Here is a 26,372-nt window from a genome sequence, read left to right on the forward strand (position 1 = left end):
CAGGAAAAAACAAATTTTTTTTATTTTTTTCCTGGGAAAAAAAGTTTCAAGAAAAAACATTAACTGAAATTTAAACTAGAACTTGGGAAGCAAAAACAATTGGGTGGTGTAGGAACAAGTGAAGAGTCAGACACTGACACTTCTCATCCCCAGCAGATGTGGCCCTTTGGGTGGGAGAAAGCAAACTCCACCCCCAGCTCTGGCCCCTGCATTACAAAATGCCCTGATTGGTTAATTGGAAATTCGTGACATGAATTGATGATGTCATGGCTTGCACAACTGGGTCCCCTGCATTACAAAATGCCCTGATTGGTTAATTGGAAATTGGTGATGTGCTTGATGATGTCATGGCTTGCACAACTGGGTTTTGTCCCTGATATTGACCTTCGAAGTTGTGGGTGGCTTTACAGAGGGCTAGAAATGAGATAACTGAGTAAATCAAAGTATCTAACTATTTCAGGTGACTCCTCCAGCTGGTAGCTGGTTTACTCTGTTCTTTAGAAGTGTCCAAGGCCAGGCTGGATGGGGCTTGGAGCAACCTGGGATAATGGAAGGTGTCCCTGCTTATGGCAGAGGGTGGAACAAGATGTTCTTTAAGGTCCTTCCAATCCAAACCTTTCTGTGACATGATATTTCAAGCCATCTTTTATAACTGAATGGACATGCTTTTTTGTTAGTTTAATGATACCTTTTCTTTTAGTGTTGTCCCTCACTGTGTGCCACCTGTACAAGTGGAGATCTGCAGTGGTTGACTCACAGAGTGGGATTTACACATCCATAATCACTGTGATTTCTCTTGGGGGCAGTGGCATCCAAGCAGAGACAGGAATGAAACACCATGCAGTTCCAAACTTTGATCAGGACACTCACCTGTGGGGAAGACAGATATTTAGATCTCAGAAAATTATTGTTATTAGTTGTCATTTATAGCAGAAGACAGATTGCCATCAGCAGGACAGAGGAATTCAAGACAACTGAACCATGAGGAGGGGGAGAACAACACTTGATGAAGCATCTTATAAAAGGCTCATTTGCAGCATCCATGCAATTCCAAACTTTGGTCAGGACACTCACCTGTGTATAAGACAGATATTTAGATTTAAAAAAAATTATTGTTATTAGTTTTCATTTATAGCAGAAGAAAGATTGCTAGCAGCAGGACAGAGAAATTCAAGACAACTGAACCATGAGGATGGGGAGAACAACACTTGATGAAGCATCTTATAAAAGGCTCATTTGCAGCAAGTGCCAAACCAGACAAATATGAATCATTCCCAGAATTACAGAATCATTAGGTTGGAAGAGACCTTCAAGATCATGAAGTCCAACCCAGGTGCCAAACCAGACAAATATGAATAATTCCCAGAATTACAGAATCATTAGATTGGAAGAGACCTTCAAGATCATCAAGTCCAACCCAGTCCTAACACCTCAACTAAACCATGGCACTGAGGGCCACATCCAATCTCTTTTAAACACATGCAAGGATGATGACTCCACCACCTCCCTGGGCAGACCTTTCCAGAACTTCATCATTCTTTCTGTAAAAAACTTTTTCTTAATATCCAACCAATATTTCTCTTGGTACAGCTTAAGTCTTTGTCCTCTCGTTCTGTCAGTTGCAATATGTACTAATTGTAACATGATTAGTTGTAAATACAGTCTGGAACTCAGTGCCTTTTCTCTGGGTTCTGAGATTACATCATTTGACCATACTGATATTGTGCAACTTTGGCTTCCAGTCCGAGGTGACCACACCAGGTTGCCTGCTGGAATAGTTCCTAGCCAGGACTAATCATTGAAACAGCCCAGGAATTTTTGGCAGAGGGCTAGCAGAGGACAAAACTGCCAGGGCTGTTCTAATAATTGAATATTGCGGATGATGAGTTTTCAGTGGTCACATCCTGAATCACTGCTCACACTCTGCTACCTGAATTAGCTGCAGCTCAGTAAATTGTAATGTGATCTGGGATGTAGCAGGCACAAGGGAGTTGTCTGCTACAGATGAAAACAAGGAGAAGGTCAATGCCATGCTGACCTGACTGATTATAAATATAGATATATATGAATCAAATTCTTGTGGCTGCAGCATTAGCAGCTTCCTACCTAACAAAAACCAGTGGAGTTCCATGATTCCTCTGTTTTTGATGATGATGATGGTGCCAAAGGCAACAGAAACTACCACAGGAGTAGACATTTACAGAGGGAAGCATTTAGACTCTGCTCACTATCTAATGAACACATTTCTGGTGCTTTAGCTTGTCATCAACTGCACAATAACTCTTAAAAATGAAGGCTTCTGTGTTATTCTGTAGGACACCATCCACAAGAAATATCAGGTTTTTTTCAGGAACAGCAGCAGCACTAGGGTTGTGTGACAGATCAGGGGAACTCCTCATCAGGACCAGAGAAGCACGAGTCTTTTTTCCATAAGTTACATGAGATCCTGCCTTCCTCCCTCCTCTCAAACACTCATTATTATTCCTTCTCACCCTCCCCTCCACAGAGGAATTCCCCTTTAGCTTAGAGGCACAGAGGACAGTACATTCTCCCAGCTGGTGTTCAGTGCTGTCGTTTAAATTTCTATTTAATGTTGACTCAGTGTCTGGATTGCAACAGGAGGGCACAAGCAGCTGAGATCAAAACAGCCAAGGGCAGGTAATAATTGACCAGGTTCCCAGACTTCAGCACGGCATCATCCCTGAACCTCAAATGTACAGGGGCCTCCCCTTGTGCCCTTTCAGTGACACCAACCAATGTCTCACACACCAGGATTCATTAACTCATCTGCTGTATTTCTCCTCATCTAAAAAATTTAGGATATTTCTTTAATAGGAGACCTTTGTGGCTGTTGCCAAGCGCAGTGAGGACTGATGGAGAAAGAGAGGTAAAACCTGCCCTGTGCACCTATTTAGCCCATGGGAATGGCACAAACCACTCTAATGACAAGAGACGTGTGGGAATTCTGTGTGTGAGAGCCAAGTGCATCCATTAGAGGATGTCCATTAATAAATTTTCATGGACGAAGCAACCTTGGCCCTCATTTTCTTATTTTAATTGTGCCCTTGTCGTAGTTGACAGGGAGACAATACAAAGCAGCACACTCCATTTTCAGAGGTCTTCAAACCACTTTTATCATAGCATGTGTGCTTTTTATACATTCTTAAAAAACTCATAATTTTACACTTTACTTATTGGTCATGAAAGACAAAGTGCTCATTGGAATAGGCAGTTGCAGGTTTCTCTTATTTCTCCTTCTTTCTTTCTTGGTTTCTATGTCAATGACCTTGGTAGAAAATTCTTTCAGGGGCCGACATGGATCCTCTTATTAAACTTTTCTTTGGCTCACAGAAGTCATTGTAAAACCTCTTCCACATGCCCTTAGCAGGACGATGTCAGAGGGTAAAAACGTGGAATCACAGAATGGTTTGGGCTGGAAGGGATCTTAAAGACCATCCAGTTTCAACCCTCTGCCATGGGCAGGGACACCTTCCACTTCCCCAGGCTCCTCAAAGCCTTATCCAGCTTGGTTTTGGACAGTTCCAAGGATGTTCCAGTTTCCATTAGACCAGGCTGTTCCAGATGGAGCAGCCTGGAGTAGTGGAAGGTGTCCCATGGCAGAGGTGGAACTGGATGATCTTTAAGGTCCCTTCCAACCCAAATCTTTTCATGATTCTATGATTCTATAATAATGATTTGTGCTATCATTAGGAGAGCCAGGAGAGTACTGGATTATGTTTTAACATGAATTTGGTTTTAATGGAACATAAGCACCTGATTTCTTAAATAACCCTGTGTCTATGAGATTTTGGAGGCGTATTTATATTTACAATGACAAAATGAAATTTTGCCACCATGCAAATACATGTACCCTATTTTAAACAAACTTTCTCAAAAGCATAGTAGTTCTTAGACTTCTTTTCATTCGCCATTAGCTGATGAGTGACACTTAAGAGAAAACACTGAGGCAAACCCCTCCTATATAACATCATGTATGGAGCTTGCTGTGAATTGTTATGGGGGTAGTTTGTTACCCAAGGAGGGAACAAGAGAAGAAAAACCCCAGTCTTGCACAAGATTGAAAAAATCTGCTTGAAATGCTGTTTGCAACACTACAACATTACAGCTTTTCCTTGCAATATCACCTTTGGAAAGGAGCTGCTGGGGCAAAATTCAGGAAAATTGAATTGCAAAATCCCCCCAGCTCCTCTTTGCTTAGAGAGCTCGATTTCTCTGGGATAGGTACTTGCAGCTCCTTGAATTCCCACCCCATGTGTGAAAGTTAGTGATCAACAGAGATCTCCAGGACTTCATCCTGGCCCTGGGTACTGTGAGATAGAGTTCCATGAACACTTCCATGTTCCAGCCCCAGGTCACTGCTGTGCTGCATGAGTTGTTCTGCTCCTTCCCTGTTTTATACAAGTTTTGCCCGGTTTTAAGCAACCAGTTTGCTCCTGCTTTTGTTTTTGTTAGGAGTCAAAGTCGTGGAATTTTCCTCTTGCTCTGAGTGACATTTTCGGGTTGCCTGTGCTAGCAGGGCTCAACGTGTGGGTCACTTCCATAACATCATGGAATCCTTGAAGAGTTTGGGTTGGAAAGGACCTTAAAGCTCATCTCAGTACAACCCCCTGCCATGGGCAGGGACACCTTCCACTGGACCAGATGGCTCCAAGCCCCATCCTTGGTTGTTTCCAGAGGTATTCACAACCTCCCTGGGCAACCTGTGCCAGGGCTTTGCCACCCTCATTGCAAAAATCTTTCTCCCTGTTTCCTGGAGGGAAAGCCTCCTTTCTGCAAGGAAGGAGGCTGTCCAGCAAAATCTGAGTGCTATGGCAGTCCATATAAATGAAATTATACAATTTAACTCTGATAACAGATTGGCTCTGTTCCAGAAGAGGGAAAATAAAGCCGTGGAAGTGAGTGGAGCTTTTTCAAATAACAAAAAGTAATCACAACCTTCCCCAGTGCCACACTCTGATTTTATTTGGGAAAAACACCCCTCCTCCCTAACCTGGATGTCTTATGGACAAGTGCTTCCACTTGCACAACATTCCCACACTGTTCTCTCTGTGTGAAAGACAGGTGAAGTGAATTCACATCTCAATGGGTCTTGAGAAAAACAAAAACATTTTATTTTTTGGTTTATTCATGCTGGTGTTGCAGGTCAGGCATTTGCCTCTCTGTATCCCACTAAAAAGAAAGGAGAGGGGTGATAAATTAAATTTCTTCTCCATTAGAAATGGGGAAAGCTGCAGAGTTGCTGGCAAAGGAAAAGACAATTTTCAAGGCAAGGGTACAGAAAAAAAAAAGAGGGACAAAAAAGGATCACTTGGCATTTCTTGGTTAATTAGATTTTATGAGTGGAAGAGGGAAATCAGTGTTTATCTTGCTGGTTTTTTGCTGCATAAACTCACCTTGTTACCTCTCGCTCAGCTGCTCGAGCTGGCCCATTACCGTGCAAATTAAACATAAACCTCAGTAATGTTTTCATCCTTCGAAAAATTCTTGGAACAAAGATGCCATTAACTCCGAGTTAAATATAATGAACGAGGTAATAAGGAAGCAAACCACTGAACCAGAATGTCAGAGGTAGGAACTGCAGAAACACCTGGGCTGTGACGGTGTTTAAGCTGTTTATTAGCCCAGGATTTTGTGAAGAAGAACCTTCCTGCATTGATCTCCTTTTAAGAACATTTACAGCTGCAGGGATCATGCTCTGAAGTGAAGCTCCAGAAGAGGTTGCCCTTCAAAGCATTGGGTCAGACATGATTCTTGTGGAATCAGCCCATTCTCCCAACCTTTTGGGGCAATAAAAGGGGAAATATTTGGCATTGCATCACAAACTTGTGCATGTATAGGAAGTAGTTTATTCCCTTTAAAAGAAGATATTTTAGTGAGTGTTAGAACTCTTTAACTCCTGAGGTTTTTAGTATGGACAAATGAACTGAATGTAGAGAGGTCAGAATCTGCACCTTAAGGCTGAAGGTAGAGCAGTGGGAATGATATGGAATGAAATGCCAGGCTGAACGGGGCTTGGAGCAGCCTGTTCTAGTGGAAATGTCCCTGCCCATGGCAGGGGTGGTGGATTGAGATGATCTGTAGGGTCCCTTCCAACACAAACTGTTCTGTGATTCTGTGATACAAGTGAGGACTGAAGGAGGGGGAGAGCTTTGTGTCAGCCCCCTGCAGTGGGTGAGGCTGTCCTGAGACCTGTTTAAAAAGTGACAGGGAACAGTTGCATCACCTCAAGTCTTTCCCAACGCTTTCCTCTGCCTTTGATATCATCCACCTGCTACAGGGATGGGGAGATGGAGACAAAAATTGCATAAACTGTCAGTGAGCGATGAATCCAGGGTCAAATCTGGGTCCCAGCTCCAGTGGTCACTGGCTTTCAAGTCCCCCTGACCCATCCTGGTGCTTGTGTTGGGAAGAGGTTTCCAAAGAAACTTGGTGCAGCTCAGTCAGGCTTGGCTGATGGTCAGATTATATAACTGACACATGAAGTGGAAATTCACCCTTGGGGGATTGCACACATTCGCTGCCATCTGTGATAAGGGTCCCTCTCCAGAAAGTTCAAGGAGTTACTCATTGACTTGTCACACTTGCACAACCCCACAGGCCCTATAAAGAGCGGGTGTCTGTCCCAGCCCTTGCTCAAGCCAGCTCCAGCCATCATCGGCCTTTCAGGTGCTTTGCAGGACCTCACAATCCCAAAGCAACTGACAGCCATGAAGATCCTCTACCTGCTCTTCGCTGTCTTCCTCATCCTCTTCCAGGCTACTTCAGGTGAGAAGCAAAAATCCTATAGAGAGCAAAAGGGTTTGTAAGCAGCAGAGTGTTCATGGGGGGAAAAAGCCACCATCAGCTGAAAGGCAAAATCTGATGCCACGGGGATGGTGCAGTGGTGGGAGCAGGAGCATCTGCACTAAGGATGCCCCTCTTGCTAAAAAAGACAACACCTGATTTGTTGAACATTTGCCTCTCATTATTTCAGGCAGAAAGCTGAGATTTTTAACTGCTGCCACTCCCCACAGGTTCTGCAGACCCTCTTTTTGAGGACACCATCCAGTGCCGGGGCCAGGGAAAATTCTGCCGTGCCGGGGCGTGCCCACCCACCTTCGCTGCCACGGGGACGTGCCACGGGGGGCTGCTGAACTGCTGCTCCAAGTAGGTGACAAAACAGCTCAGGCACCTCAGAAGGTTCCCTGTTTTCTCTACTGTTTCTCTGAAAAATCAGCAAAACTTCAGGGGGCCTTGCAGGGCAACCCTCGGTGGGAAAGTCCAGAGGGAGGAGGAGCACGTGTATAATGTTGATGTGTGTTTAGGGAGAAAATTCATTTGAATGGAAGTTATGTATAGGAGAAAGAGTTCAGAACGGTCAAAATTTCCAAGAATTCAGTATTTTTCACTTTATTTTGAATTTTTATGGGAAAACAAAGGAAGTTTTTTTCAAGAAATTATTAGGAAAATACTTGTTAATATTTTTACCCATCAGGGGAAGATTTTTATCATCCCTCTGTTTTTATTTTAAAATTTACCTAGAAAATGTACATTTAAAGGGGGAAAAATGTTCACAGAACTCTTCTTTTCAACTTCTCCCCATCTCTCCTACCTCCCACCACTGCACAACTTAGAAAGGTGAAGAGGAGTGAATTTGTCAGTGAGTGGAGACTTGGGTGTGCATTTCATTTTGACCTTGGAAACCACTTTCTAGTAATGTCTGGAGTTTCCCTGATAGCCAGATTTTTTAAAAAAATTCCTTAAGGTATTGAACATGCTTTTGAGGAATGCTCTTCAGTTTAAAATAAAACATATTCTCCATGTACTTAATTCTTAGAATAACTTTGTTCCATTAATGGCCACGAGATGGTCCCTGGCAGCTGCAGTGACATTCACACCCCCAAATTCAGTGCCAGATTAGGAGAGGTTCCTGTACCTTTGGTGAAGAGGACTGGTGTCATGATAGAATTTATCTCAGCCATGATGTTCAGGCAGATCCCCAGCCACTGATTTGACAGGATAGACTTTGGCTCAAAACAATGGGAGAGCTCAGATCTGTGATATCTGAATTTTCCAGAACTCCTTATTCTGTGATTCTGTTATTTATAGAATTGCTAGGGTTTAAAGGTTCCCAGAAACTGAAGAAATCTGATGAAGTGGTTCTAGAAAAAAAGTTTTATAAATTTATTCAGCATATGGGGATCCTCAGTGGTTTCAGGAAGTCCAAGTAATTCCAATAATAGGACAGGTTTGTTTCCAGGAGAATAAGATGCTAAGGAATAAGATGCTAAGGATGCATTTGGGAATTTGGGAAAGCAAATGGAACAGAAGGAACCTGACATTAGATAATTTCACAAAGCAGTGATGTGATCTCTCAGTTTCTGTGACCACACATCCTCCTTGGGAAGCAATTTCCACTGATAGCAAATGGACTGGTAGGAGCAGGTGGGAGAACTCCAACATCAAATTTCTGTCAGAACATCCGCTAGACCTGACAGAAAGAAAACTGAGCCTGGGAAAGGAACAAGACCTCTTGAGTCTGGTTTCAGGTGTAATTTTCCTACAGAAATAATTTTTCTTGTAAGAATGTACCTGATACTGATGGATGTTAGTGTTCAGGATTAAAGTTCTTATATTGGCTGTTTGATTTTCAGCTGAGCTGACCAATACAAGAGCAGAAGTTAAAACCGACAGGGTGTCCTGAAGTACAATATAAATATTTTTTTCCAGCTCAGGTTGCTTGAAAACAAATTTTTGAATTTAGACATGAAGGGCTTGATTCAGCAGGGTACATTGAGATGTTTAGTGGCATTTGATTTGCCTTGGAGTATTTAAATCATATCAATGTATCTGGCTGAGTTAGCTCTAAGGGAAAACACTAATTTTAGATGTCTGGAGGCCAAGCAGATATCCCAGACCACTTCAGATGGCACTATGTGCCAAACTTTTCTGTTCAGCAACTGCATCAAATCCCCCTTTTTTTTTTTTTTTTTTTTTTGGTGTAAACTGAATAAAATATGTCATTACAAGTGGTCATATAACTAATTTGCCAGTGGCCACAGCTCTTATACACTGGTTATCCACAGAGCTGGACACCCAACACACACAGAGAGATGTAGGTTTTTAAACCTGCAGGCTGAACCCACCCTGTAGGTTCATTTTGAAAGGTAATTAGAAGATATTGAGGCTTTTAGAGAACAACCTGAGGTGGAACTGCAGCACAATAACAAGACCCTTTCCATCCTTGCAGGATTTCGGCAGAATAAGAAGAAAAGGCTTTCCTGGATCAGAGCCCTTGGACCAGCAGCATTTCCACTGCCTTGAGGAGCTGATTTTCATGGATTCCTCCTCCATGTAAAGCCTCCTGCAAATGAGCTTTAAAAGAAGTTTCCAGAGGGCATGTCCTGTTAGCACACCGCTTCTGGAGATCTGGGTTTTTCCTCGCTGAAGTCACTCCCTTTTTGCTTCTAATACTCAAGCCACTTTGGCTCCTTGGCCACCTATTCCAGCCTACCTCACCGGGGTGTTTGGAGGTTCAATCACTTCAGGTTCATGCAGCTCTTGGAGGATGTGAAGCAATATATATATTATTATTTTATTCGCACATGAAAATAAAGGTTTTCTTAAACCAAAGCCTGTGATCTTTGTTGTTGCTCACAGTAATTTCCTCTCTGGTTTTGACTCAAGGCTTAGAGTGATACAGTATTTTTTAAAAAAAGTGAGTCTGTGCAGTCTCACATATTCCCAAAGGATTTGGGGAAGGGAATGACTAAAAGAGCAACCAGTTTTGATGATGGTAATAAAGCATTTAGGATGACAGGAATGAAAGCTGAGTGGGAAGAACTTTACAGGCAACTCTTGACACAGAGGATAATTGTATGGTGACCAGCAGTATTGCAAATTTTATATATATTATATATATATATAATATATATAAAATTTGCAATACTGCTGGTCACCATACAATTATCCTCCATAATATAATATATTATATGTAATATAATGTAATATATTATACATATGTATTTAAAATACACACCTGAATTTATTAACACAATGATGGGGTCTGAACTATCCCTCCACAGAGGCAAGATTTTGGGTGATATATAGACTGAGTTTTAAAACAACAGACCTGTTTTCAACACCAGTCACAAAATTCAGTATTTAAAGAACACGCTGTAGCAAGGATATCTCACTGCCCACAGCCTGGACATGTCCAGCTTACAAAGCAGACATTGATGATTTGTTCTACGTCCCTCAAGTACCTTCTGTGTGCTGGTTGTGGCTGGGATAGATTTAATTTACTTCTCAGTTTGGAATGGTGGTTTGGGTTTGTGCTGGGAGCAGTGCTGATAATTCAGGGATGATTTTTGTTATGGCTGAGCAGGACTCAGTCAAGGCCTTTTCTGCTCCTCACCCTGCCGAAGAGAGGGCTGGAGGTGACAAGGAGTTGGGAGGGGACAGAGCCAGGACAGATGGCCCCAGGGGATCCAAGGGATATTCCAGACCATGTGGGGTCATGCTCAGCAATAAAACTTGCAGGAAGAACAAGGAAGGAAGGGACACTTGGGGTGATGGAGTTTTTCTTCCCATGTCACTGTTACCTGTGGTGGATTCCTGCTCTCCTGGGGATGGCTGCACACCTGTCTGTCTGTGGGAAGTGGTGAATAAATTCCTTGTTCTGCTTTGCTTGCACAGATTTTGTTTTAGCTATTAATCTGTCTCTATCTCAACTCACAAATTTTTTGACTTTCACTCTTCTGATTTCCTCCCCAGTCCACTGGGGCAGAAGTGAGCAAGAGCTGCCTGAAGCTGAATTTCCGGCTTGAGTTAAACCACAACATCCTGAAGAAAATCTCTGCTATTAAATTGGATAAATTCAGAACAGACTGAGCCTCAGATTTCCCTGCTACCCCAATGAAACACATCTCTGGTGTGTAAATCAGAGAGGTGTTATTCCAAAAGGGATTGTCTCCATTTCTGTCTCGGGATGCTGAACTTTGTGTCCATCAAGGACTGGCACTTCAGCCCAGCAGCCGCCCTCACTCCAGGCTCATTCCTTCATTTGTGCCCAATTTCTACAGAGTCCCTTGAGTGCCCATCTCACCTCTGCACCCCCCCATGAGCCTGAGTGGAACCTGGCCGTGGCCTTATGTGAGACAGCTCCCACTGCTCTCTGTTGATGGCCCCACAGGGATCTGCTTCTCCTAGTTCTCTGTCCTGCTTCTCTCCTGCCGTGACCACTGAGAGTTCTTCCCAAGGATTTCCTCATTCCATGCCTATTGAGAACTTGCCTCCTGGGACACTATTGGTGCTTTCCCTTGGAGGGCTGCCAGGGCAGCAGCTCAAACCAATCTCTGATAGTGTTCAAGGTATGGGAGAAAAAGATTGCTTTGGTTGGTATTCCCCTTCCAAAGCTGATGCAGGACCTGAGAAAAGCTCATCCTTGGTGACCTGAAGAACAGATCAGTTTTCAAAATGATGATTGGAACACAGATTTCCAAAAATCTGCTATCAGTGACTTATCCCTCTCCCTGCTCTGTTCCATGGCCAGGACACAGACTGGAGGTGGCCAGTGACTGGCCTTGGACAGGCACTTTAGTCACTAGGACTGGAGTTTCCCCACTGAAAATCAGTTTTATGCATGACCAGCCTTTATTGAGTGTTCTGTCAAGAAGAACAAACATTGTGTACCCTCTGCCTCCTGTCACCTTCACTGTGGCTGCAAACTCTTGTCCCCTCCCTCTGTCACTTGTTCCATGCCCTTAACTTCAGGACAAGGGAACTCAACACCACTTCTTGCCTCTGCCTGTTTATTTACTGCTGGGACAGAGAAGATTGTCACTAAATTAATTGTCCCCTTCTGATCAGGCAGATTACTGCTCATCAGTTGTAAGTAAAAGCAGGGAAATTTCAGAGCCAAAGATATTTGCACTGGTTTCCCCACAGTCCAGAATACAGGCACAGGTGGTGATTTCCCAAGGTGTAAAGGCAAATTTCCCAAGCTCCCTGAAGATTAATTTGCTCTTTCTGGGTGACAAAATTATTTTCCTTCAAAAGGACAGGTCCCATACAAAATCCACCACCCTCTGCTTGGCTGCCAGGTCAAATATTAACTCTAACAGAGACCTCAAGATCAACATCTTCCTGTCAGTCACACCTCAATGATTTCTCTGTTCACTGGAGACTGTTTGGATCATCTTTTCCTGGTCCTCAAGAAGAAGGAAGAAGTGGAGCACTGTGTCCAATCTCCCTTTCCCTGGTGCCAAGCAGTCTTCAAGGGGGCTGTTATCACCCCAGGTACATTTATGTTTCCTTGGAGGGAGGCTGGACCTGGGACAAGCATTGCTGCCACTCTCCAGCTGGAGCTGGGGGAGGGATTTGAGGAGGCTGGAGCCATTCCCCCTTTCCTTCCCTCTCCCTGATGTTGTTTGGTTCCAAAGAGCATAGAACCACCTGTGACATCATGGCCCAGCAGGGTTTGCTCAGCAGCCTCACTCCCCAAATTAAACATCCCTGCCCCTTGTGCTGCCTGGGACATGGGGATTATGCAAGGTGTAGAAAAGCACTTTACCCTTTTCCATTCAATCCTGTTGTTTCTACAAGTAAATTTCACCCTTGATGGTTTCCTTACAGCTGTCTGTGTTTTAAGATCGTGGACTCCAGGGTTTTTTCCTTATTTTTGTCTTTCCAGAAGTGAAGCTGAGGGTGCAGGTGCATGTGCTGCCCGTCTGAAGCCTTGTGCAGAGTGGTTTGTGTTGTGGGGTTGTGTCCATCTCCTGGATCACAAATCAGGAATCAGGGAGATGGGCAGTGTTCCCTATGACTCCCTTCAATAAAATTCCAGGCACACAGGGACACAGAGTGATTTAATACAAATGAGCTGACCCCTGCTCTTGCTCTCCATCGTTTCAGTTTGCAGCTCTCTGGCTGAAGCAGTAAATAATTAATCACCCTCGTGACTTTGTTTCACTGATGACTTTTGGTTTGTCCTGTTTGCCTGAAAAAAAATGTTCACTTGACGTTCCTGTATGTCTCAGGAGTGGCATTTCTTGGTGACAAGTACAAGGGTTTAAGAGACCTTTACAGAGTTCTGGTGACACTTCTTCTGGTCCATTTTAGATAAGGCTGGATCTCCACATGCATGAAAAAGAAACCATTAGATTTTATTTTTCAGATACAGAAATAAGTTACAAGATGATAAGAGACGTGGACACACCACACAGAATTGGATTTGATACGCTGAATCTGTGAAATCAGAGATGTGAGTCTCTTTATAACCACATTCAGCATGGTGACTGATGGCAAGGGAAAATGTCATTAAAGATCATTTGGGCAAGAATGAGTGATTTTAGACAGTCCTTGCAGACTAGACTTGGGAAGAAAGTTCAGACTATGATATTGTTTTCAGGACAGATCTTAGGGGTTGCTGGAGGGAATTAGGATCAGTCTCCTGTGATAGCGTGGCACAACACAAAGCAGTGTCCCTTCCAGACCTTTCTGTTTAATAACTTCTGTGATATTTCGTACAAATCCATGGCTAAAGTCACAAATAAAAGGTACAGAAAGCGGCTGAGCTGTGAACCATTCTGGAAAAACTCCTGGGAGTGCCAGTTTCGTATCCAGGAGGGGGGATATCCATGACCCTTTCAGTCGTACTCTGTTTCCTTCTGCTCTGTTTCCTTCTGTTGCAGCCCCACAACTTCAACCCAAGCAAAGATTAAATCCTTGATCCTTTCCTGCCTTCATCTTCATCATCACAGAATGGTTTGGGTTGGAAAGGACCTTAAAGATCATCCTGTTCCAAGCCCCTGCCTGGCGAGGAATATTTTCTACTATCCCAGATTGCTCCAAGCCCTGTATAACCTTTTCTTGAACACTTCCAGGGATGGGGCAGCCACAGCTTCTCTGGACAACCTGCTCCATTGTCTCACCACCCTCACAGTGAAGGAGTTTTTCTGAATATCTCACCTAAACCTGCTCTTTCAGCTTGAAGCCATTGCCCCTTGCCCTATCACTCCACGCTCTTGTCTCCAAGGAGGACTTTTCTCCTTAGCTCACCCTGCCTGGTGGCTGAGGGGGAGGACAAGCTGGCACAAGACCATGGCCAAGAGCCACAGGGCACCATCAGTTCCGCATGGTTGACAGCCCTGTGGATCCCAGGAACCCACCTCCCTCCTGCTCCAATCCTGTGCCCTCCCTGGGCGCAGCCCACCAGCTGGCACGGGGTGGCTTGGCTGCTCGGGTCAGCAGCAAGACGTGGTCATGGCACAGGTTGGGCATCTTCTAACGTGAGAGGTTGCAACACCTCCCTACCTCACCAGTCTCCATGGGAACAGGGCAATGAACTCTCTGTTCTCCAGACAGTCACTCCTCCACCCCCTTTTGTTCTGTCCCAGAGCCTTTATATGCAGAGGCACTGCCTGTGCTCGGTCTCGGACAGCTTCTGTTCACACTGGTGTTGTCTCCATCCCTGCCAAAGCTACCTTGCTGCCAGCTGCCAGTCATGAGAATCCTTTTCTTCCTCGTCGCTGTTCTCTTCTTCCTCTTCCAGGCTGCTCCAGGTAAGGCTGACAAGAGATGAGATGGATGCTGAAAGGGTGAATATGCAGAGAAGTTCATTAGATCCCAGTGCTGAGGGTCAGATTACCTCTCTGCTCCTGGAATCCACAGCTTTCCTATTAGAATTCGCTTTTCCTGGTCATTGTCCTAATTTTCAAGCTATCAATTCAATGTTCTTGGTAGTCATACTGATGGTTTCTTTCTGACATGTGATGACAAGATGAGAAAAAAATGATGGTCCTGTAATGACCTAGGTGCCAGAAAAAGTTTTGGAGCAGCTCATCTTGAATGCCTTCATGTGGCAGGCCCAGAACACCCAGAGGATCAGGCACAGCCAGCATTGGTCCATGAAAAGCTGATCCTGCTTGACCAATTTGATCTCCTCTATGACAAGGTGTCCCATTTAGTGGATTAGGTATCTAGCTGGATTTTGGTAAATCCTTGACACCATTTCCCACAGAATTTTCCTGGAGAAATTGGCTGCTCATGGCTTGGATGGGTGCACTGTTCACTGGGTTAAAAACTATCAGGATGTCCAGGCCCAGAGAGGTGTGGGGAATGCAGTTAAGTCCAACTGAGGCTCTCACCAGTGGTGCTCCCCAGGGCTCAGTACTGGGGTTGGTCCTGTTTGGTATCCTAATGAATAATCCAGATGAGGAGACTGAGGGTAAATTTAGCAAATTTGCAGATTACACCAAGTTAGGCAGGAACGTTGATCTGCTGGAGGGCAGGAAGGATCTGCAGAGGGACCTGGACAGGCTGGATCCGTGGGATGAGGCAAATTGTGTGAGGGTCAGGAAGGTCAAATTCTGTTCACATCAACCCCTGCAGCTCCAGGCTGGGGCAGAGTGGCTCAAAAACTGGAAAAGGCCCTGGGGGTGCTGCTGACAGCAGCTGGACATGAGCCAGGTGTGCCCAGGTGGGCAAGAGGACAAGGGAACCTGGGCTGTACCAGCTCTGGGGGAGCAGAGTCCCTTGTGCTGGCACTGCTGGGGCATCTCCAGTGCTGGGAAAACTTCTGGGACCCTCATGGCAAGAGAGACATTGAAGGGCTGGAGCGTGTCCAGGGAAGGGAACGGAGCTGGGGAAGGGGCTGGAGCACCAGAAGCAGCTGAGGGAGCTGGGAAAGGGGTTCAGCCTGGAGAAAAGGAGGCTCAGGGGGAACCTTTGGCTCTGCACAACTCCTGACAGGAGGGGACAGCCAGGGGGTAGGGCTCTGTTCCCAGGGAACAGGGACAGGACGAGAGAAAATGACATCAAGTTGTACCTGGGAAGGTTTAGATTGGATGTTAGGAAACATTACATCAAATTGTACCTGGGAAGGTTTAGATTGGATGTTAGGAAACATTTGTTCACCAGAAATTCTCTAACCCTGGCACAGCTGTCCATGGAAGTGGTGGAGTCCCTATCCCTGGGGGGATTTAAAAGCTGTGTGGATGTGGCACTTGGGGACATGGGTCAGTGGTGGCCTTGGCAGTGCTGGGGATGGTTGGACTCACTGGTCATGGAGGATCCAAGGACCCTTTTCCAACTTGAACAATTTCCTGAAGATTTTATTGAAGCAAATCTTAGAATAATACTAAAGATGTAACCCAGCAACATGAGAGCTTTCTCTTCTCACATTCTCACCCACATGTCCTTGACCATATATTCTAGATTAGAACACCTCATCTGTTTTTGGAAAAAAAATGTTATCTTGACTGTTGCTTTTTGCCTGAACTCTTTGCCTGTATTGTCCACATGCAGTAAGTGGTTTTGGAGCCCATGTATCATTCCAGGCTATTTGGGTGTCCTTGAAGCAGCTGAAGTAGTCTCAGTTTGATTTGCAGTAGTCTCAAATTTGTACCAGCTTTCTTAGATCATCAAATGTCTCTCTACTCACAGAAGAAATGTAGAACCATTGAGACAAAATCTGCACTAGTTGTTTTGGGATTGCCTTCTTGGGCTTTTCCTACTTCATGCACTACAAAATGTGCATTTATTTATATTAAAACACCCTGTGACCCCTGAGATGGCTGCAGGACTGCTACAATTCCAGTAAAATCTCTGAGGAAAGGGCCACCAGTTATTTGCTATCTCTTCATAAAGATTATACGTATAAAACACCCCAGGGCTTTTTAATTTAAGAGATAAGGGAACCAGAGTAAAATCAGCTGAGTGACATCAAAAACATGTAATCCTTGAACAATATGTGACTAAGAGAAAGGACTGGAGAATCACCGGGACCAGGTGGTTAAAATATTATAGAATATTTAGAATAAATATTTAGAATAAAGCCGTGACTTACAATAAAGCCTGATTTAGAATAAAGCCTTTCAAATTAGGGATGGAATCTAATTTGATGATAAAAACCTTAGCATGCTGACGGGTAAATCTCATTCCTCAAGTCACCAGTCCTCTGCCAGGACAAACAAACATGATTTTTTCCCATTTTTTTGCAGCTTACAGCCAGGAAGCCGCTGACACCCTCGCCTGCCGGCAGAGCCGGGGCTCCTGCTCCTTCGTGCCCTGCTCTGCCCCTCTGGTTGACATCGGGACCTGCCGCGGTGGGAAGCTAAAATGCTGCAAATGGTAAGAGGAATTCCTCCAGGGAAGTGCTGATGCACCAAAAGCAAGCAGAATCACTGGGCTTTTCCCAGTTTCAGCATCAGAGCCCCTTCTCCAGCCCCCTACAACCTCCAAAAAGTACCTGCTGATTGCTGGGGTTGGTGTGTGGTGAAAACAATACAGAGTTTTTGTGGTGTAGGAATACTCCAGAGACAAAGAGAGACTGCAAGAGTCACAGGACAAGGGGCAATGACTTCAGTCTGACAGAGAGTAGATCTGGATTGGATGTTAGGAAGGAATTTGTCCCTGTGAGGGTGGTGAGGCCCTGGCACAGGGTGCCCAGGGAAGCTGTGGCTGCCCCTGGATCCCTGGAAATGTTCAAGACCAGGTTGGGAAGGGCTTGGAGCAACCTGGGATAGTGGAAGGTGTCCCTGGTATTCTGGGGCATCAGCAGCCACAAGTGAGCAGCTGTGGTGTGTGCTGAGAGGTGACAGCTCCATTCTGTATTTTATCTGGGTTGTCTCATGGCCAGAAACACAGGTCCAGCTCACAAGAGTCTCCAGCTGTCTTTACCCTCCTGTGTTCCCCATGTCTCCAGCAGTCTGAGGTGTCAGGGTGTGATTTATTTGTTTGGTGGATGAGCTAAGCACCTGACTTTTCTCTGCAGGACCCCCAGCTCCTAAATCTGACACCTCACTGACCACTCAGACGAGAGCTCTGGACATCTGAGACATCTCCCATCTCTTGACATCGATGGATCCTGTCCTCGGTGCCCTGGGGAGCCTTTCCCTGGGGGTGGAGGCCCTCAGGAGCACAAGAACATCTGAGGAGGAGTTCTTGTCCAATAAAAATATTTGCAGTTTCAATTCTAATAAAAACAAGTTATTGTGAAACCACGTTGCTGATACTTGCTCATGTATGTCAGGGTGGATTTTGTTTTTACTGTCTATAAAAATCAGCCTGTAAATGAGTTTTATTTAACTGCAGTAAATCCATGTGTCATCAAGGCCTGTTAAATCACCCTGTGTTGCAGTGATTTATGTAGCAACATTTATATTATTAATTGGAAAAGCATTAGAGCCTATTCCAGCCCAGAGCTGGGATTCAGGAGACAGGCTCAGTCCTCTGCTCCTCTCCAGGGCTGCATCTGCCAGCTCAACCTGAAATATTTGGAATACAGAGAGGCCCCAGGGTGGCAGAAGGACTTGAAGCTGTGTGACCACATTCACAAGATTCTGCTCCTGCTGTCTCTAGTTAGTGTAGACCAGCATCACGTCCATGGAATTTAATTTCTCTGGATCCCAAGCTGGTCAGACTGTTTTTCCCTGCACTGCTCTGTCTGGAGGCAGTGGGCTGTGTGTCCATCAGCCTGGATTCTCATCACCAAGACTCATCCCCTCCTTTCCCATCCCCAATGCAAAGGCTGCAAGGATTTGGGACAGGGGGTGACCCAAAGTGTCCATGCCATGAGCTCCTGGATGGATTCAGGACTTCTGTGGGTGCTCAGCCTGATCAGTTTGTGCCAGCTCTGCACTGGCCTCATCACACTGGGTTTGGAGCGTCATGGAATCATGGAATGGGTTGGGGGGGAAAGGACTTTAAAGATATCCAGTTCCATGCCACGGGCACCTTCCACTGTCCCAAGTTGTTCCAAGTCCCGCCCAACCTGGCCTTGAAGTTATTCTTGGTCAAATTAATAATGATTAGGACAAGGACCTATTCCTGTCACATGGGTTTGTTTTCCACCCCTTTTCTTGGATAAGTTTACCACAGGGCACATCTCAACTGCTTCCAGGTAAACCCTCCAACAAAAATGCACAGCAAGAGAATTCCTCACAGGAAAAAGGAGATTGTTCTTTACAGGGATAACGATCAAACATATATCTTCCAGGGCAAGTTTATTAAAATTTATTGAGATGTGTAGACTATGAAATATAAACACCTTAGCTGAGCATTCTGGTGTTACTCACATTATTGCTGACTCCTAAAAGAAAATAAAATAATAACAATAATAACAATAATAGCTGTTCTGAGGGCCAAAGGAAGAACTTTGCATCCTCTCATGGACACATACTCCTGCATGCTGGTGACCTCTGGGACAGATGCTGGTTGACAAAATTTCAGCAGCAAAACATTTCTAAAAATGAAAAATATTGGTATTTTCAAGAATTGCTTTGGAGTTTCTTCGGGTCATTAAAGCTGTTTGTGGAGGGTTTTTTTCTCTTTCTGTTTTCCACATTGTGGCGTGTGCCTGCATGTGTCAAATGCATATTTTCTGCTCAAAATTCCAGATTTTCCAGTGAGATGATACACCCTTTAAATTGCCAGAAGCTCTGGATAGCCCATCTGTGATGTCAGTGGTCACTAATCATACTGCAAAAAAAAAAAAAAAGGGAAGAAACTCTTAGGTTTTGTCCTTACAACCAGGAAAGGAATTAAATAAAATGCACAGAATGGATTGAATGAGCACCAAGGGCTGATATTCCTGAATCCAACTCTTCAGGATATTCACAGACCTGCTGCCGCTGAAATTTAATAATAAATTGATTTTCTACTTTAATTAATAGTGAATTGACTACAATCTGTTCCTGAAGCTTCCTCCTCCTCCTCTTGGAATTTTCGTTATGGAAAAGAGTTTCTGCTGCTCAAGTTTTCTTTTTAACATCTCTTGCTACTAATATTGAGCAGAGTTTAAGTAAGAGACTCCAAATATAAAGGAGTCTGCAGCATTTTACAGGGAAAAAAAGAATCAGAAAATGAAATGTTAGAATCAGTGGAGGCAGAGTGTAAATATTTGTTGCTGCAATTTCATACAGGAATAAAGATGTGGGGTCAACTTTAGGATTCCAGTAAAGAATTTGAGGGGAAAAAGAATAAATTAATCACAGAATTAAAGAATTATTTTGATTTGAAAGGACCTAAAAGACCATCTAGTTCCAACTCCCAACACCTTTCACTAGACCAGATATTTTGATTTTGTCTAGAAGAAGAAGAAGTTTATGGAACTGTAGAAAAAAAAAATCTGGGAGAACAACATGACTTTCAGGCTGTTATTCTGACTCTGGGACCAGACAGCCTTTGCAAGGTGAAACATGCAGCTTCCTATGAATCTGACCCAAAAATACCAGGTTTCAGGACAGAGTACACATTGAGAGATGTGTCCTTTGAAGCCAGTAAAACTCATCATGAGCAGCTTGAACCAGCTAATGGGAACAGCAGCAAAAAGAGTTCATTTCTGGCTAATTAATTCTCTCTGCCAAAGAGGTTTCACCGTGATCTTTCCCACGAGGCACTTGAGCTGCACCATTAATGCTACAGAGGGAAGCAGTGAGGAATGAGGAAATCCTCAGGAAATCTGAGTGTGCACCGTCTCTGCTCTTTGCCAGCTTGTGCTGGAGGAATTTTCCCTCCAAAGGGCAGAGCAGATGTACAAAAATGTGTAATAAATGAATAATAAACCCCAAGAAATCCATGAAAATGTTCAAGGCCAGGTTGGTCGGGGCTTGGAGCAACCAGATCATGTTGAAGGTGTCCATGATAATGGGGGTGGAACAGATGACCTTGAAAGGCCCTGTCCAACCCAAGCCCTTCTGTGGGTGTGTGATCCATCACATCCTGGACTCACCACGGTCCTACAGCAGGGAATTCCCTGCTGGCAGCGCCCAAAGGGTCTCGTGTGGGGTGGGGGGCAGCGGTCGCTGGAACAGACCCCCCCAGCCTGCCTGCACTGCACCTCGGTGTTGGGGGCACGCAGGAAACCTGGGCAGAATGAAAAATAAAACAATGCAGAGTCGAGATTTGCCTTCCCAAAGAAGACCAGGAACAATTCAGGTTATAGCATGGCAGCAGTCTTGAAGTTTACCTGCAGGCTGGCCACTTCCACACCTTTAAATTCCCTTATTTTCCAAATTGAGAAGGTTCAGTGAATCCAAGGGACCCATTTGGTGTCAGGTCACTGCTAAAAATGTGCGCAACACCATGGCAGCACTTTGGGCAAAAGGGACTAAACCCATTTATAATTCCATTTCTATTTATTTCTATTTCTATTCCTATTTCTATTTCTATTTCTATTTCTATTTCTATTTCTATTTCTAGCTCTATTTCTAGCTCTATTTCTAGCTCTATTTCTAGTTTCTGTTTCTATTTATTTTTTATTTTTCTATTATTTATCTATTATTTTTATTATTTTTATTTCTATTATTTCTATTTATATTTCTTTCTATTTATATTTCTTTTTCTATTATTTCTATTATTTCTAATTCTATTTCTATTTCTTTTTATTCCAATTCCTCTTATTTCTGGTTTTATTTCTATTCCCATTTTTTTTTTCCATTCTCACAGTTTTCCCTCTGCATTTCCTTAGAGTTTGTTTAACTCTTACCTGAAGTGCCCTGGAGCATTAAGAGGAGGATAGCAAAGAAAAAGGAAAAGATCTTCATGTCCAAATTCAGTGCTACCAAATATAACAGATGCTAAGAAAAATTAAAAAAAAAGTCATGCATTTTACCTGCATTTGTCATCACCCACCACAAACACTATTAACGACAAATTAGCTTCAATTCTTAAATAAAATTGGCATTTATGTGATAGATTAAATGTTCTAGAATGAATCTATAGAAATAACAGTTTTTAAGGAAAAATAAACTTGAAAGCATCCTGTATAAGGTTGATTAAATGTATTTATGATGATAAATATTTTCATTATTTTTCTTTTATTTGAGCAACTCTGCTGAGTCTGGCTGGGATGGAGTTAGCTTTAATCATGGCAGCCCATACAACAGTGCTTCATGTTAAAAGCAAGTTACTTCATGACTAAAACATTTGTTTTATTTAATTAATAATGTAATCCTTTCCAATTTGTTTGAATATAAACACTCAAAAGCTTTAATTACTCAAATAATGCTATTTTTTTTTTATTTTACAAGCCAGCAATTACTCCTTGAAATATCTTTATAAAAAATCTATGTAGCCATCTATCCATCCTGGAGGCCCTGGATTGTCTCTCCACCATCATTTCTCTCTGAAGATCCCAGCTACCTTTGGAAAATAATACCAACTAATTTAATAATTAAGAATCACCATCACTGAGTATAACAATCAGCCAAATGCATTACTGAAACATCAAGCACTGACCATTTCAGATATTCATGGGGATTTAATTAAAGATGCAATATTCTACGTCTTGGATGATTAATTTCTTTTTAGAGGAGCAACAAATTTTATCAAAAATTAGGTGGTTTTCTCCTCTTTGGTTGAAATTTGTGTGAAAACTTCACCTTTAGCTCACCCAAGAGGACCTGAGGAGAGAGGGGCCAGTGGGTCCTACCTGGTTCCACTCCAGGAGATCTTCACAGAGTGATGTCTCACCCCAGCACAACTGGTTTTATATATTCTGTGGGTGACAGAGCTGCCACAGAGCAGCTGGCCAAGGACATGGACTTGCCACAGCAATTCCCAGCAGCTGAAATGTCACTTCCCAGCAGCTGATGGGGGACAGTGACCTCTTGTGAGCTCCCTCCCCTTTCCCTGGAACATGAGCTGGCTCTTCCCAAAACGCCTCACACCGCCCAGATGTGTGCCCAATGCATCAATCCCTCTTGGCCGGGGGGAAATGATGGCCTGGGACACACAGGCGGAGATCCAGAGGGGACCAAACCCTGCAGGGCTGTCTCTGGAGCCTGCAGATGCATCCACAGCCCCGTAACAGCTGAATTTGGGAAGCTCAGATTTTGGAATTAATCTCCCGTTTGAAATGCAGTGAAAGCCCTCTGTGTTCATCCTAGAATCCCAGGATGGTTTGGGTTGGAAGGGACCTTAAAACTCATCCAGTTCTAACCCCTGCCATGGGCAGGGACACCTCTCATTATACCAGGTTGCTCCAAGTTCCAGCCTGGCCTTGGACACTTCCAGGGATCCAGGAGCAGCCACAGCTTCTCTGGGTACCCTGTGCCAGGGCCTCCCCACCCTCATAGGGAAGAATTCCAATCCCTGCCCTCTGGCTGTGGGAAGTCATTCCCTGTGTCCTGTCCCTTCAGGCCCTGGTCCCAAGTCCCTCTCCAGCTCTCCTGGAGCCCCTTTAGGCTCTGGAAGGGGCTCTGAGCTCTCCCTGGATCCTTCTCCAGGTGAACACCCCCAGCTCTGCCAGCCTGGCTCCAGAGGAGAGGGACTCCAGCCCTTGGAGCATCTTCTTGGTCTCCTCTGGACTCTCCAGCAGGTCCATGTCCTTATCCTGGGGACCCCAGCTAGGACATCACAAGAGCAGATTGCCCTGCCTTGACCTGTTGGTCCCTCTTTCATTCTCATGGATTTGCCACATCTGTGTTCTGCTTGTCCCACAGAAAAATATTTATGTTTGGATAATTAATTCCAGGGAAGCACCCACCTCCACACAGCCTTTCTGATTCCAGGCGGCCAAAGGAAACAACTTCCACAAAAATATTTTGGTCAAATGTGTGCCCTCAGAGGATCTGGACTGCAAAAACTGGAGCAGCACTGATTTAACCTGAGCCCCAAAGGCACCTGTGAGCCCAGATGTTGTTTTCATTGCCATACCACCAAGAAACCAGGGAAAAAAACTAACATTCCTGTACCTCAAAGAGCATTCACCTACTCGGGTCTCTCCCAGAAGATGGCAATGAAGAGCTAATACTGAAATTCTCTTCCAGCAATTCCCCTCCCCTTCTTCAGTGAAGAGTATGGAAATTATTCTGACAGCGGGGGGCTAATGGATTTTTCTCCTTAATTATACTGATGTCTTTTGATTCCCAGCGCTGATATGTGAGTGAATGATGTTTTCTGACAGGCCAGACTCAAAGCCCTCCCTGCTCTGCAGTCTGCTGTGGACTCCTGTGATGGACAAGAAACCAGTCACTGCTCTAAATCAAATTGACAGGATTCAAGGAAATGGAATGAAGCTGAGTTGGGGGAGGTTTAGGTTGGATATCAGGAAAAGTCCTTCACCCAGAGGGTGGTTGGGCACTGAACAGGCTCCCCAGAAAAAGACATATATTTAAATCCCATTCATGTATTATTTAATTGGAAGAATATATATATTTGCTTTACAATATCAAAGAGCATTTATTTGTTATTTGGGTTTTGATTTTGTTCTTTAAAAAAAACCCACAAAAATTTAAATAACTCAAGTGATGAATTGTAAAGAAGCAGAAATAGACACTGTGACTATTGAATGTACACATGTGTTTTTAGAGGCACAGAGCTCTGAACTGAGATTTTGGGGTAACCTCCTGAAAATGAAGTTAAAATAGGATAAAATTATTCTTTCTTCCCACTTTTCCACTTTGTGCATGTGCCACCTGCCCAAAGTGGAACAAAACCGATCCAGGCTCAGTATCAGGATTTGAATCTTAAACTAATTTATTCAATTTGTTCTTATGATTGATGGAAAACTTCCTTTAAATATCTTAAATACTATAATTAAACTCTTAATTCCAATATACTGTTATTTACTCTAAGCATTGTTTTGGCCACTCATGATTACAAAAGTGATACATTTCTTGGCAGTTAAACAGATGCAATTAGAGAATGAATATTGCAAATCAATTAATATTGCATCCAGAAAACATTTTGACTACTAAATGTCTTAGTTCCCTTTTCCTGGAGTACTGTAAGGGACATTTTGTGGAGCCCCCAAAATTATGTTCTCCAAGCATAAATATATATCTGTATGCCTGTACATATAATCTATAAATATTCCATGAGAAACAAAGGCTGGATTTACTCAACTATTTTATATTTTATCTTTGCTAAAGAACATGCAAATAAAGAATATTTTAACTGGGTATTCTAATGTGTTACTTACTCAGGAATAGTCAGGATATTAATTTCAGTAATTGTTTTTTAATATAGACAAATTTTGTAATGGTATTTCTTACTCTCCTATAGCCCTCCTAGCAAATGCATTCTAACATAGATATAGTTATACGTAAAATATTGTTAAAATCAATATGTGGAAGGACTCCTCCAAATCCCAGTTGATTTTTTTATCACTCAGCGCATCACAGACTTTGTTCCCAGTAAACATTCAGGCCTCAGTTCCTTTGCCCACACTTAGACCAGTGCTCCTGAGACGTCCCTGTGTCCCATCCCTCCTCCCCGGCTTGCTCTCCTCTCTCCTGATCCTTTTCCATGAATCCCAGGAGATCTCAGCCACTCCAGACCACCCTAAATCACTCTAGGAGCTGGCATGAAGGCCATTGTGTTAAACCTTGTGTCACCTCAGCTTACCTGTGACAATGGGATGTCCCCAGACACTTGAGGCAATGAGGATCCTTCACCTTCTCCCTGCCATCCTCTTCCTCCAGCGTCCTCTGTGCAAATGACAGGAAGGATGACAGACCTTTGGTACGATTGCCCAACGTTTGTCCTCACAGCACCTCCACACCTGGCAGAAAATGGCATGAAATCCATGTGGGAGCAGCCCTGCTGTCCATCCAGTGACCTTGGACAGCCTTGTGGAAAGCTGCCCAGACCTGACTTGGCCAAACTCTGCCTGGAAATCCTGCTGGGGATTTTGAGCAGTGATGTGGAGTGAGCTGCCCCTACTCCCTTTGGGAATTGCACCTCTCCCACAACAAAGACCCCCCAGCTCAGGGAAGGCACAAGCAAACAGGGTTTGTCAGCTGCTTCCAAAACCCTGGAAATACAAGGATAAAAGTGCTTCTTGGAGATCCAGAGAGCAGAAATTGAGCTTTACCTCTCCAAAGCACCAGTAATATTTATCTGTGCTTCCCTGACTGCATTTTAAAGCTGTGATTTATCCCATGTAGAGTTGGCCCATCTGGGAACAAATCCTTGATTTCTCTAACCTGAAGGTGAATATCTGAGCTGCCTTTTCAGGACACTCGAGCAGCTGTAAAGCAGATATACCTTGAGGAAGATATTCCCAGCACTAAGATTTCTTAAAATCCACATAGATTTCCACAGCCCACTCTTGTCCTCTTCCTTATGTAATTTGGAGATCCCTCCTAGGCATCAAGATTTCTGGTTGTCCTGGTTCTTTGGTCCAGAAGATCTGTAAAGCAACACCAGGAGAAGCTTGTGACATTGCCAGTGATTATTTTCCAGGGAAGGAGAGGAAATTTTTCCCTGTTCAAGGCTGGGATGGACAGGGCTCTGAGAAACCTGGGATAGTGGAAGGTGTCCTTGCCCATGGTAGGGGGTGGCACTGGATGACCTTTAAGGTCCCTTCCAGCCCAAATGATTCTGGGATTCTACAGCTAAGGAGCCCTCAGGGTCAGGAGCAC

The 26,372-nt window shown here is 44.0% G+C and overlaps 2 protein-coding genes and 1 long non-coding RNA gene across 3 annotated transcripts; 2 read left to right on the forward strand and 1 right to left on the reverse strand.

The window, feature by feature from the left end:
• The first annotated feature begins 6,624 nt into the window (after positions 1–6,624).
• On the forward strand, positions 6,625–9,633 carry LOC120496840 (gallinacin-10-like). Its single transcript, XM_039697646.1, has 3 exons — positions 6,625–6,786; positions 7,035–7,167; positions 9,251–9,633. Exons 1-3 carry the CDS (start codon positions 6,729–6,731, stop codon positions 9,264–9,266), a joined length of 207 nt encoding a protein of 68 aa, XP_039553580.1. The 5' UTR covers positions 6,625–6,728; the 3' UTR covers positions 9,267–9,633.
• Positions 9,634–12,149: 2,516 nt separating this feature from the next.
• LOC120496836 lies at positions 12,150–18,005 on the forward strand. Its single transcript, XM_039697642.1, has 4 exons — positions 12,150–12,300; positions 14,400–14,564; positions 17,004–17,133; positions 17,777–18,005. Exons 1-4 carry the CDS (start codon positions 12,165–12,167, stop codon positions 17,790–17,792), a joined length of 447 nt encoding a protein of 148 aa, XP_039553576.1. The 5' UTR covers positions 12,150–12,164; the 3' UTR covers positions 17,793–18,005.
• Positions 18,006–20,733: 2,728 nt separating this feature from the next.
• LOC120496837 lies at positions 20,734–26,013 on the reverse strand. The gene is made up of 3 exons (XR_005626364.1): positions 25,996–26,013; positions 25,354–25,436; positions 20,734–20,868 (listed from the first exon to the last, which is right to left on the reverse strand). It is a non-coding gene; the product is annotated as an uncharacterized LOC120496837 (long non-coding RNA).
• Positions 26,014–26,372: the final 359 nt, after the last annotated feature.

Source organism: Passer montanus, unplaced genomic scaffold (genome assembly GCF_014805655.1).
Source record: "Passer montanus isolate IOZ18808 unplaced genomic scaffold, ASM1480565v1 scaffold119, whole genome shotgun sequence".
Classification (NCBI taxonomy): Eukaryota; Metazoa; Chordata; class Aves; order Passeriformes; family Passeridae; genus Passer; species Passer montanus.

Coding starts and splice junctions, on each gene's coding strand:
- LOC120496840 (XM_039697646.1), top strand. CDS start 6,729: ATGAAGATCCTCTACCTGCTCTTCGCTGTCTTCCTCATCCTCTTCCAG. Junction 6,787..7,034: donor CCTCTTCCAGGCTACTTCAG/GTGAGAAGCAAA, acceptor CACTCCCCACAG/GTTCTGCAGACCCTCTTTTT.
- LOC120496836 (XM_039697642.1), top strand. CDS start 12,165: ATGATTTCTCTGTTCACTGGAGACTGTTTGGATCATCTTTTCCTGGTC. Junction 12,301..14,399: donor GGGGGCTGTTATCACCCCAG/GTACATTTATGT, acceptor GTTCTGTCCCAG/AGCCTTTATATGCAGAGGCA. Junction 14,565..17,003: donor CCTCTTCCAGGCTGCTCCAG/GTAAGGCTGACA, acceptor ATTTTTTTGCAG/CTTACAGCCAGGAAGCCGCT.